This window comes from Scardinius erythrophthalmus (genome assembly GCF_964197995.2).
Source record: "Scardinius erythrophthalmus genome assembly, chromosome: 3".
Taxonomy (NCBI): Eukaryota; Metazoa; Chordata; class Actinopteri; order Cypriniformes; family Leuciscidae; genus Scardinius; species Scardinius erythrophthalmus.
Genome location: NC_138223.1, coordinates 60,782,575 through 60,795,530, shown reverse-complemented (window position 1 = coordinate 60,795,530; position 12,956 = coordinate 60,782,575). Strand labels below are relative to the sequence as shown.

Genomic DNA, 12,956 nt, shown 5'->3' with positions numbered 1-12,956 from the left:
AGGTTCGCTTTCGCGGGTGAAGCATACCAATATCGGGTTCTTCCCTTTGGCCTAGCTCTTTCCCCTCGCACCTTCACCAATTGCATGGATGCAGCGCTGGCTCCGCTGAGACTCCAGGGCATTCGTGTACTCAATTACATCGACGACTGGCTAATATTAGCCAGGTCGTTCGATATGGCAGTTCGACATCGAGATGTCGTTCTCGCTCATATCAGGTGCTTGGGGCTGAGACTCAACACGAAGAAAAGCGTATTGACGGCCACCCAGAGGACTATGTTCCTGGGAGTGGTATGGGATTCCACGACGTTGCGGGCACAAATGTCTCCGGCTCGGGTGGGTTCCATACAGGCGTTGGTGAAGCAGTTTCAAATACTGCTGGGGCACATGGCAGCAGCGTCCAACGTCATACCTTTTGGCCTGCTACACATGAGACCCCTACAGTGGTGGTTGAGAGCCAAGGGGTTTTCCCCGAGGGGAAATCCGTTCTGTATGATCAGAGTAACGCGCAGATGCCTTCGTTCTCTCGTCATATGGAGGAAACCTTGGTTCCTGTCCCAGGGACCAGTACTGGGAGCATCATGTTGCCGGAAAACCGTTTCAACAGATGTCTCCCTCACTGGTTGGGGCGCGGTCATGGACGGCCGCTTTGAGAGAGGTCTGTGGGAGACCCGGCACTCTTCCTGGCACATCAATTGCCTGGAAATGCTGGCGGTCTACAAAGCTCTGAGGAGCTTTTTCCCAGACCTCCGCGGCCACCATGTCCTGATACGCTCGGACAACACTTCCGTTGTCGCGTATCTGAATCACCAGGGGGGTCTGAGGTCGCGCCCTCTATGCAGACTGGCACACCAGATCCTCCTGTGGTCCCAGGGGAAAATGTTGTCTCTCAGAGCGATGTACGTCCCCGGGGACCAAAATCAGGGAGCAGACGTCCTGTCGAGGCAGGGGCTGAGGCCCGGGGAGTGGCGACTACACCCAGAGGTGGTGAAAGCCATATGGAGTCGGCTGAGGCAAAGAACCTGACCCTTAAGGTGGCCTTTCTCCTTGCTATCACCTCTCTGAGGAGAGTGGGGGATCTCCAGGCCTTGGCTATAATGCCGACTTGCCTGGAGTTTGCCCCTGGCGGAGTTAAGGCCATCTTACACCCTAGACCGGGCTATGTGCCCAAGGTGCCATCTAATGTGGCACGGTCAGTGGTTCTTCAGGCATTCCATCCTCCACCTCACGTGACGGCGGAAGAGGGGAGACTTCACCTGCTCTGCCCAGTCAGAGCCCTGAGAGCGTACCTTGAGAGGTCCTCTCAGTGGAGGAAGTCAGACCAGTTGTTGGTGTGCTTTGGTTCACCCTAAAAAGGGCTGCCTGCATCCAAGCAGGCAATTATTAATTGGATTGTTCAGGCTATAGCCACGGCTTATCAGGTGCGCAATCTGCCTTCACCTATAGCTGTGAGGGCTCATTCTACCAGGAGCATGGCCTCCTCGGTAGCCCTCCTTTCTGGAGCCTCGCTTCAAGATATTTGCGAAGCGGCTGGGTGGGCCACTCTGCACACCTTCATAAGATTTTATAGTCTGCAACTCCCTGTGATGCCTGGCACCAGAGTGATCGCTTCCTAAGTGTGCCTGGTCTCCCAGCTTCACACTAGGGTGGCGTGCTTACGGTGTGGCATAGTGGGAATTGCGTTCCCATAGTGTCGTCACGACGACGACGCAGTGCGAGTTCCCTCGAAGGGGAACGTCTCGGGTTACGACTGTAACCCTTGTTCCCCGAGAAGGGAACGAGACACTGCATCTCGCCGCCACACCTATCACGTTCAGAGCGCTTGCTTCATCGCAAAGTAGCTAACGTGTGTTTGAGCCGGCGTCCCTTTGTATCTTCCGGGTATGCCGTCATCTACTACGTCATGACGCAGCACCAATCAGGATTGGACAGATTTCATTCATGCTTCAGATGTGTTACGCTGGGGGCGTTCCCATAGTGTCGTCACGACGACGACGCAGTGTCTCGTTCCCTTCTGGGAGAACAAGGGTTACAGTCGTAACCCGAGACGTTCTCTTAAAGGGACAGTTCACCCTGAAAAGGACCATTCTCTCTTTACCTGCTAGAGGTCAAAAATATGTGAGAGATGATAACGAGGTTAATGTTTTTCAACCATTGTCTTGGCATTGCTACCAACACCTGTGATATCTACTGTCTTCTAGACTCAGTTTCTGGCAACCTTTCGTATGGCGAAATGGGATTACGACTGGTCCGACAGGATGGAGATGATGATCACTGCTAACAGGTGAATGAGGCTGAATTTGACAGATTTGTTTGTTTTCAGGGCTGTTTCATATCAGTAATGTTCAGCAGAGATGTGCGCTCGCGATACAGGTTATGAAGAATGATTTAATGTTCAATCATGAGTAAATCCTGTATGTTTGTTCACAGTGATAATAATGGAAACATCAACGGTGCAGAGGTGAGGAGGAGCATCCCGGTTCAGTTCGCTGTTGATCTGGCGATCAGTCTGTGAGTGGCATTTATTTAACTTCTTTTCTTCTGTTTCAGTTTGATCTGCTCTTCATCTCTGAATGACTGGAAACTCAACATCTGAATGTCTTTCTGTTCGGATTATTTTCTGTTCTGTTTTATCATTAGCAGTTAATGCACTGAAACAGTAACATTATATTATAATAACAGAAAACCATATGATTGACTGAGAAGTTATTATAGAGTTATTGTGTGTTTGTCAGAGTGGCTGAAGACTCTGTGACGTATCTGAACTTCTCTCTGGAGGACAGAGGTCCAAAACCTCTCAGCATCGTCTACAAGGTCAGAGAGTCAAGCACACATCTACAGCTTCATCGTGTTGTTTTTGGGCTTCTCGTGATCAGATTGCTGTGTGTCTGTGTATCTGTGTCCACAGGTGGAGAATCTGGGTCTTAAAGGTCTGCCGGTGTCGCTCGAGCTCACCCTGCCCTGTCAAACTGCACATGTGATTTTAACTCCTCAGAGCTTCAGCATGCAGGAGGTGCGTCACTCGTTCATCAGCTCATACCATCAGACCAGCATGTGTTCTGCTGAATAAACATCTTCTGTTCTTCTCTACAGAACTCTACAGTGCCGTGTGGATTCATCAAACCGCAGGTAAGAGATCATAGACCCTTTTACAGCTGCTGTTGAAGTGATCGTTCACCCAAAACATGACTGTTCTGTCATCATTTACTCACTCTCATGTCATTCAAACCTGTATGACTTTCTTTCTTTTGTTGAGCACAGATGGGATGTTTTGAACTGGTGTTTAAACAACAGTGCAGCCCAAAAACACATTTCTTAAAACATCTTCTATGTTAATAATAATAATAATAACTTTATTTTGTATAGCGCTTTTAAAAGTCAATTCTCAGAGCGCTTTACATAGTCAATATTAAAGAAGATAAAATAAGCATGAAATACAAACTATAACAGAGCATGCATACAGACAATATTATAAACCTAAAAAACAATTTAAAATCAATAAACAAAACATAGCAAAACCATAAAAATATATCACATGTAGAACCACTGCAATCACGTTTTACCCAAATGCTTCTTTAAAATAATACATTTTAAGGGATGACTTAAACAATTTCAAAGATGGAGCACTTCTAATTTGTGAGGGCAGTGAATTCCATACCTTTGGGGCAACCGAAGAAAACGCCCTATCGCCCATTGTTTTTAGGCGCGTTACCGGAATAACTAAGAGACCAGCATCGGCTGAGCGAAGATTACGTGTCGGAATGTAGGGTACGAATAGATCAGAAAGATATTGCAGGGCAAGTCCATTTAACGCCTTGTAAGTCAACATAAGAATTTTAAAATCAACACGAAATTTAACAGGCAGCCAGTGCAATGTCTCTAAAACAGGTTTTATGTTATCTCTTTGTCTGGTCCTGGTCAGAATACGTGCAGCAGGATTTTGTACCCACTGAAGTCTGTGCAGAATAGATTTCGATGCTCCTGCCAACAAGGCATTACAATAGTCAATTCTGGAAAAAAACAGAGTATTAATTAATTTTTCTGCTACAGAAAAAGGCAACATTGACCGTAATTTGGATATATTTCTAAGATGAAAAAATTAAACTTTAACAGTATTACGTACATGCAGGTCAAATGTTAAATTAGAATCAAAAATTACTCCCAAGTTTTTTTATTTAGATTGGAACTGTATATCAGAGCCGTCCACATTTATAGCTACAGATTTCACACTACGTAACTGGTAAGACGAACCAATAAGCATCACTTCAGTTTTATCGCTATTTAGACCTAAATAATTAACAGACATCCAATTTTTGATTCCTGCAATACAGTTAGAAAGGTGAGTAACAGCCACTTTTACATCAGGCTTTGAGTGAATGTATATCTGGGTGTCATCAGCATATAAATGAAAATCGAGATCAAGAGACCTCAAAAGTTGGCCAAGTGGAAAAATATATAAACTAAAAAGTAAAGGACCTAAAATTGAACCCTGAGGTACACCATATTTTACCATACCAACCTCCGATCTACAGCCACCCAGCACAACAAATTGTTTGCAATCTGAGAGATAAGACTTAAACCAGCTCAGAGCAGAGTCAGATACACCCAAGACAGATTCCAGGCAGGAAAGTAAAATACAGTGATCAATAGTGTCGAAAGCGGAGCTGAGATCAAGCAGGATCAGTATTGATAAACATCCAGAATCAGAAGCCATCAGCAAATCATTTGTGACTTTAACTAATGCTGTCTCAGTGCTATGCATTTTACGGAAGCCAGATTGAAGAGGCTCAAAGAGTTCATTAACAGATAGATGAGATAGCAATTGTGTTGCAACAATACGTTCTAAGATTTTAGCAATAAAAGGGAGATTAGAGATGGGACGAAAATTTCCTAGATTCTCAAAGTCACAGCTATTTGTTTTTGGAACCGGGGTTACAGCGGCAATTTTAACCCCCTGAGGTCGGCAATCACGCCGGCGTGATCTGCTCGTTTTTTTTTTTATATCAGTGCAAAATACTCTGTTGATTTTGATTTTACATACTTGTGTTGTACATCATTCAAAGCTGTTAAATGTCTTCTTTTATTTGTGTACACTCATAATAAAAACAAAATGTTGTGTTTTTCGTAAAACGAAGAAAATAAACATGATGCGCGTTCTGCCATCTCTCTCAATGTGAAACTCATTCTGAAACGCGACAGAAAATGGCCTGTAACTCAGCGAATGTTTGTCACACAGACTTGAAACGCATGTCTATACACCGCTTGGAATCTCTATTTTTAAAGTATGTAAATTATATAAAAAACAAATATTATATTTTTAAGTAATCCATACGAAAGCAGCGGCAAGTACAGTTTCTCAAAAGCGTCCTAATTAACTATAATGTGACCACACCCACGAGCACACGAGCGATTGACATGCAAATGATCCATGCGGAGAAACGCAGACCTGTAAACGCCCTCATCACCTCAAAACAAAGAAGCAGAGACTTCGTAACTTACTCCTCTCTGCTTTCATCGAGTTTGGACGAATGTAAGCTGTGCTGTGCTGTGCTGTTTACCTTGAATTTACATCGGATTTACCTCAGAAGAACGCGATTTGAAGATGAGACGATTTTTAAGGTAAGACATGCTAAACTGGTCGTGCTAGATTAAAATGTATGTTATGAAATGAGTTTGGAGTAAAAACATGAACTAAGCCTAATGTCATATATGTACATGTATATATAGACAGAAACATGAAATGTGAACTAGAATGGTAGGCAACGTTTCAGTGCTTGTATACATGTTCGACACAAGGATGTTTTTATATTCTATAATAAAACACAGCATGGTAAAAGTAGGCTAGTATGTATATATATATATATATATATATATATATATATATATATATATATATATATATATATATATATCAGAGTTTCCGCTCGAAAAAAATGGTGCCGGTCAAAGTGACCGGCAGAGGTTTCGTTTTCCGGACATTTTGATAATATGCCGGTCAAATATCGCCTCTTAATTAGTCAAGTTGAGGAAAACTGGAGGCAGGCTATGTAACTTAAACAAGTAGCCTAATAAAAACTCAGTGAGTGTTTTAGCACAATTTTCTGACGTCATGGGATCACAACACTAAGAGATAGTAAATCTTTTCCTGGATTTTTTTTTGTGCGTTCCCGAGATTAGACCTTCCATAATGCCGAAAACCCGAAGTCTCTAGGTGGTCTGGTTGAGGAGTAGATAGAAGTGCAAGATTGGTGCGCACAGACAGAACAGAAATCATGAGTTAACAATCGCAATTTTGCCCGGTGGAAAATTGCGCTAAAAATGACATAATCAGGCCGAATGCAACATGTTTATTAGCCTAACTTTCAAAAAAAAAAAAACATTAACGTCCGATTGGCGTCAATCAACGCCAATTGTTTTTACTATGGTTTCACATTCATAGTTTAACAAACCATTTTCTACTATGGTTTTGTACGTTTCTTCATTCGGATCTATTTGCGATCCATTCCATTCTAAACAAACAACGCCGTTTATATGGTTCGTCCTTCTTTCATTATTCATTAAGATAATAATTAATAAATGCGCGCATAATTATCAGTGAACTTGATAAATGTTGCAGATATGTTTTGCTATGCATGCACAAACAAATGCCTTTCAACTTAGTGTGCAAAATTCAGAATAAAATGAATGTGCAGCAATTTGTAGGCTACAAGTCTAGGTCTACTATAACCTACGTGTTGTAGCCATTAAATAAGCTCATTTAGTTTAATATTTGTTAAAATATTATAATGTTATTTTTTAATTTATGTTGATTATGAAAAGTGAACCGCACGATATGCGCAATATCGAGAGACATGGAGCGGGTCAGACATGATTTTGATTACTTAATTAAGTTTGGTTTTGTTGAAAGACTTTTTTGAAGTGAATTTCGTTTTGTATAAATTGTATCTTAATTTTAATATTTTTTATCAACCAGTATAAGCAGCAAATATAGCAGACGATAGGCCTAATCATGGAGGCGCCCGCGCGGTCACTTGCATTTCTCGTGAACTGGAGCGCATCTCATCCTAATTTAACGAAACTCAGCGTAGGCCTCACAGACATGAAATATATTTTAAGAAAGCTTGAAATGTATTTTTAACAATTTAAAACGAAAAGAAATAGGCTACTCTCTGATTATGTAAACCCATGATGTGCATTTCTAGGCGCGTTCACTAGCCTAGCCTATACGGAGAAGGCAATCGTCAACTTCATCTTTACAGCTGAGCTGTTGTTGCAGTTAATAAACTAAAATAGCCTAATAGGCCTATAATTTTATTAAACAATAAATTAAATGAAATTGTAATTGTATTAAAAAAGCAACCAAAAAAAATCCTGTTTAAATTTTTTTTTTTTTTTTTTACCTATGCTAATTACGCATTAAATTCAGGTAGGCTACTGAGTCACTGCCCTCAATGCCCAGAAAAGCGCTGAAACGGAGATGAAGGGGAACCCGTTTTTATTTATTTTTTTATTTTTGGGCTTATTTTAACTGGCCCATCCAGTTTTCTGGAGGCCCACCTACAATCAAAATCCTGGCGCCGCTAGTGCTTCAGCGGTCTGATATCAAGAAATAACAGGCCGCATTCCACATTGGAATTCAACCAAGCCATGTAATAATGTTTAATAACTTTCAAACGGTTGAGCCTGTTCCTTTATAACATAGCCAAAGGTCGGTGTATTTTTGCTTTATACATTTTAGGCTTATTCTCAAATTCAGATTGTGTTAGGGGGGCGGGATTATAAGGCAATTTTAATCGGACAATTTGACCGGAGAGATTTAATTTTGTCGGACATTTCATTTTTTTTTCGGTCAATGTCCGGCAATTACCGGACAACGGAAACCCTGATATATATATATATATATATATATATATATATGTGTGTGTGTGTGTGTGTGTGTGTGTGTGTGTGTGTATTCTGTACATTTTAAAAACCTATTTTAACCTGAAAAATCTAAAATGTATTCCCCAAATTGTGCAGCATAGTTTCTCTTGATATCAGCATGTTCACAGCTGTTTTGTTGTTGTTTTTAGAGGAACAAGATGCCACTGAATAAGTCCTTCTGACTTCAACATTCACATAAGTCTCCATCCATGAACATGCTAAAGTGAAAAATCAAACACCATGGAAATGAAACGTATGTACTATGTTTCAGGAATGGCACAAAGGGGTGTGACAGTTCAAGTCTCTGTCTTTAGTTCAGTGTGTTAAATAATGTGTTTTTTTGTCATTTGTGTATCTTTGGATTATGTTGTGTTGTAAATAAATTAAAAACAATCTAAAAGCCATTATTTTTTAAATCTCCTCATTCTTTGTGCAAGGTTGCTCAGAATGATAGGGCTTGATTGCTCCTAATAGGGCCATTAGGGAGCAGTGTTGGGGAAAGTTACTTTTAAAAGTAATGCATTACAATATTGCGTTACTCCCCAAAAAAGTAACTAATTGCATTACTTAGTTACTTTTTGTGAAAAGTAATGTGTTACGTTACTTTTACGTTACTTTTTCTTCTCACCTGGGCTGGGCTTGCTTGTTTGTTTTTTTAATAACAAGACCAACAAAAAAGTTATATTTTTGGCAAATGTTAAGGCCCTTTCACACCAAAAGTGAACTGAATAAGCCTCAGGCTGAAGGAAATGTATATTTAAGCTTGTACAGTAAAGGGTGCCGCTCAAACTAACCTTTCAGCTGCGCTGCTGTTCTGGATTAAAGAACAATAATATACAGGAGAAGGAAGTTCAACACTCTTATTTCTAAATCTTATAAAGTAATTTTTGCTTATTAGTATGGTTGAATTAGATCATTGAAGGTCAGCAGCAAAGACATTAATAAAGTGAGATTAAATTCACAAAGTATATTTGTGTAATTTAATAGTTAATTATAAAAGTTGAGTAAAATTCTGAGATTGCATTTGACTGTTTTTATTTATTTTGAGCAGTGAGATGAGTAAGTTCACATTTACTCTAGAACTACAATAACCATCATGTTTACACAGCGCACACACCACCACCTCACTTTGTTTCTCTCAACATGGGGACAGGAGAGCTGTCAGTCAAGAAATGTGAAAAAGTAACTAGCGTAACTTATTTGGAAAAGTAACTTAGATATTTTATTGCAAATTGAAAAAGTAATGCATTACTTTACTAGTTACTTGAAAAAGTAATCTGATTACGTAACTCAAGTTACTTGTAATGAGTTACCCCCAACACTGTTAGGGAGGGTCTTTGTCTTTCTCAGGTGAGAAAACCTTACATATTAATGAGGTGATCCACCCCTTCGAATAAAGCTTTCTAACACAAAATACGTCTTAGAAATTTTAAATCAATATATTGTCTTATCTGAATGAGCAGTCAGGGAGATTTTCACATAGTTTTGAAGCAAATATTCTTGGCTACATGATACAATTTTCAAAAGTCTTATGAAGAAATAATCAGTATGGGTTTCATGAGCTTATTTCAGTGACAATTGTTTTTTGTTTTTTTCACAAACCACGCATAAATGTTATTATCTCAAAACTACAAACTTTTATATACTTGCTGCTGATATATTATTGTAGCAGAGTTTGTGCTGAATACAGTGTAATTAGACTTTAGCCATGAAAATGTCACAAGTAACAGAAATAACCAGAAATGTCAGAGCATGTCAGAACACCTCCAGGGCCCAGAAAACAGCCCAGACCTCAGAGGGTTAAGCAAATGAGATCCCAGTTTTGATCTATAATTAAGTCACATACAGTCAGGGCTTTGTTATTGATCGAGCGCACATTTATCAGTGCACATTTCAGCAATTGCACCGGAACGGCCGAGCCAGTAGCCTCCTCACGTAGAACTGTCAAAATTTTTTAAGTCAGCCCTTGTTGGTCTCCATGACAACTGCGGTGATTTACGTAAGGCTATCGGATAAAATACATTTTCTTGAGACGAACCCAGGTACCCACAACGTGATGATCGATGTAGGTAACGTTTTGGGCGAGCAATTCCATAGGTATTGCAAAGTGCGCGAGGTTCAGTCCCCAAAGCGTGTTTCCCATTACCTTATGGGACCTTATGTACCTTATGGCCATTGTAGAGGAGTCCACGCGAATAACAGCATCACAATTGTGTAAGTCCTGGATCACACCGCTGTTGATGATTAATGATCTGCTAACATCCAGAGATAGCAGCAGTAATCCAATGACTGTTACACGATTCCACATCACGATGGAAAACATGAGTGGTATGTAAAACATTAAAACCGAGCGGCAGCCACGCGTGCCAGCATTCCCTTTCAACCTGAAATGCGCCCAGAAAAAAAGTTCCACTGAAGAAAGAAAGAAAGGTTTCGAACAACATGAGGCTGAATAAACGATGACAGAATGATCATTTCTGGGTGAACGATCCCTTTAAGATCCGATCTCAAGCAGTCACAGTAAACGCATCTTCTGTCTGCTGGATTCATCTCTGTTTAGTTCAGTTGATTCTCGTGTTCATTGGTGTCAGTGTTTCAGTTCTCAGTGTTGTGTCGATGTTTCAGGACGGTCACTGCGGGAAGTTCGAGTGTGGTCAGTTTGATCTGCAGAAATCTTCAGCAGTTCACTTCATCCTGAGGGCAGACGCAGCTCTCCAGAACGTGGAGGAATACGAGAGCGTGAGTGACGAACACAGACAAACACCAGTTTAAGATGGACTAACTCTGAAATCAGACTCTGTTTCTTCTTCTGTAGAAATACTCCTTCAGCGAGTTCAGAGAGGATTCTGCCTTGGACATCAGCGCCGAGCTCCAATACAACAGAAGCCGCTACAACCAGACGTCGACCGGCCTGAAGGTGATGAGTGACAGAAATCTGTACCTTTGCCGTAACTGATTTTGTGCTTGTGTTGATCAGCGCGTGATTGTAAGTGTCGGCCTGAACTCACACCACAGACCTGCAGGAGTCCATGACTGACATCACTCTTACAGTATTACAGATACAGACACTGTTCCGTCATATTTCTAACTATTTCTTCTTCACTCTGCAGGACGACCCTCACACATCACAGGTATCTCACTCCTTCATCCATCATTTAAAGATGATCAACGTTTGTACAGTTGGTGATGAGTTTCTCTGTTCCTCTCAGATTGCAGTGAAGGCGGAGTTTGTCGTTCCACCCAGTCTAATGCTGATCGTGTGAACTGGTGCAGGGGGCGGGCTCATCCTGCTCATTATCATATTGATCCTGCTGATCAGATCACCTCACACCTGATGTCATCATTCACCTCTCAAAGTCTCAAGCTAATCTGTTCATCTGTGTGTTTGTGTGTAGTGCGGGTTTTTCAAACGAAAGCGTCCTGAAGAGTTAACCCTCAGAGGTCGGCAATCACGCCGGCGTGATCTGCTTGCTTTTTTCCTTATGAGTTGAATTGAGACCCGAAATACTCTTTTGACTTTGATTTTACAAAACAAGTTTCATACATCAATCGATTCTGTTAAATGTGTATTATTTTTGTGTATACTCACAATAAAAACAAAGTGTTGTGCTTTTTGCCAAATAAAGAAAAATAAACACGAAGCGAGTTCTGCCTTCTCTCTGCCAGTGTAGTCCATTCTGAAACGCGTCCGAAAATGAACAATAACTCAGCGAATACTCAGTCAAACAGGCATACAGACACACAAGCATGAAGATTGAATTCTCTTCTTTTAAATGAAGTAATTTATATAAAAAACAAATATTCTCATCTTGTGAAATCTGTATTAAAAGAGCGATTCCAGTCAAGCTCATTACAGCTGATTCAGATGTGTGAATCAGATTTGTATCCTGTGAACGCCCCCATATCAGCTCGAGAAAACACACACGTTTATTCAGATCATTACTTGTTTACACCGTCTAGCAGCGCTGTGAGGAATAATAATAATGGAACATGTCCCTCAGAAGTGCGGGTATATCGAGGAGCGAGCTGAGGAATACTAGTAAGTTTTTTCCTTCTCACGTGAATTTCTTCACGTGGGTTTCTGTTTATGAATGAATGAACGGCAGAGATGCGCGCTGTTTACCACAGCTGGCAAAGACAGTTTAAATTTAAATCGCGGGTGTGAATGAATGATGATGTTTTAGCAAACTGTATTGCTATACTGAGATGAGTAAAAATCGACTGAAATATGTTGAAATAAAATGTAGGCTATTTGTATAAGCAACGTATTAAACTGCAAATTAACAATATGCCCTAATATTTCATGAAAACAACGTTACAGTCAGGCGAAATATGAAAAGTAATGAATACATAGATAAAATGTAGGCCTATATTCTTTTTTTTTTTTACAAAGAAAGAGTACACTTGAAATATTGTTGAAATTGTAATTATTGTTGTAATTGTAACCTTTTTAATAAGTTAGTCAGTTTCACACCTGAATGAATTGGCGCTTTTCCACTGCATGGTACGGTACGGCTCGGTTCGGTACGGCTCACTTATGGCGCATTTCCACTGCATGGTACGGTATGGTACGGCTCGCTTCGGCTCGCTTTAAATGGTACCACCTCTTTTGAGGTTCCAAGCGCACCGTACCGATACTAAAATGTGACGTGAAAACACTGAAGATCACTGATTGGTCAGACAGAATCGTCACTACCAGTGTCATTGTATTTGCGACACGAGACCATGCACGAGACAAACCCGCTAGATTTAAATCGCCAGTAGACAACAGCCAACGCTGTAGTTTGTTGCAGTTCAAAAGTTTCTTGCAAGCTGTTACTTGCAGTCAGGGGCGGCGCCGGATAATTTTTAACGCATGTGCTGAGGACACACACGTGTGTGTATATATATATATATTAGGGCTGTCAACGTTAACGCGTTAACGCATGCGATTAATAAAAAATCCTTATCGCGTTAAAATAATTTAACGCAAATAAATTACCGCCAAAAAAAACAAAAACAAAAAAAACGATATACACAAAGGTGCGTCATTAACG

At 40.6% G+C, this 12,956-nt stretch overlaps 1 protein-coding gene across 2 annotated transcripts in view; it reads left to right on the top strand.

Annotated features, from left to right (window-relative positions):
* LOC308687559 (integrin alpha-L-like) overlaps window positions 1-11,576 on the top strand; it is an 85,800-nt gene extending 74,224 nt beyond the window's left edge. For both annotated transcript variants that reach the window (XM_081360171.1, XM_081360170.1), the window contains exons 22-30: window positions 2,199-2,281; window positions 2,428-2,508; window positions 2,733-2,811; window positions 2,906-3,010; window positions 3,091-3,126; window positions 10,546-10,659; window positions 10,736-10,837; window positions 11,031-11,051; window positions 11,130-11,576. In XM_081360171.1, the coding sequence (XP_081216297.1) occupies window positions 2,199-2,281; window positions 2,428-2,508; window positions 2,733-2,811; window positions 2,906-3,010; window positions 3,091-3,126; window positions 10,546-10,659; window positions 10,736-10,837; window positions 11,031-11,051; window positions 11,130-11,183 (675 nt within the window). In that variant the 3' untranslated portion in view covers window positions 11,184-11,576. The remainder of the gene's footprint in view (window positions 1-2,198; window positions 2,282-2,427; window positions 2,509-2,732; window positions 2,812-2,905; window positions 3,011-3,090; window positions 3,127-10,545; window positions 10,660-10,735; window positions 10,838-11,030; window positions 11,052-11,129) is intronic.
* Window positions 11,577-12,956: the final 1,380 nt, after the last annotated feature.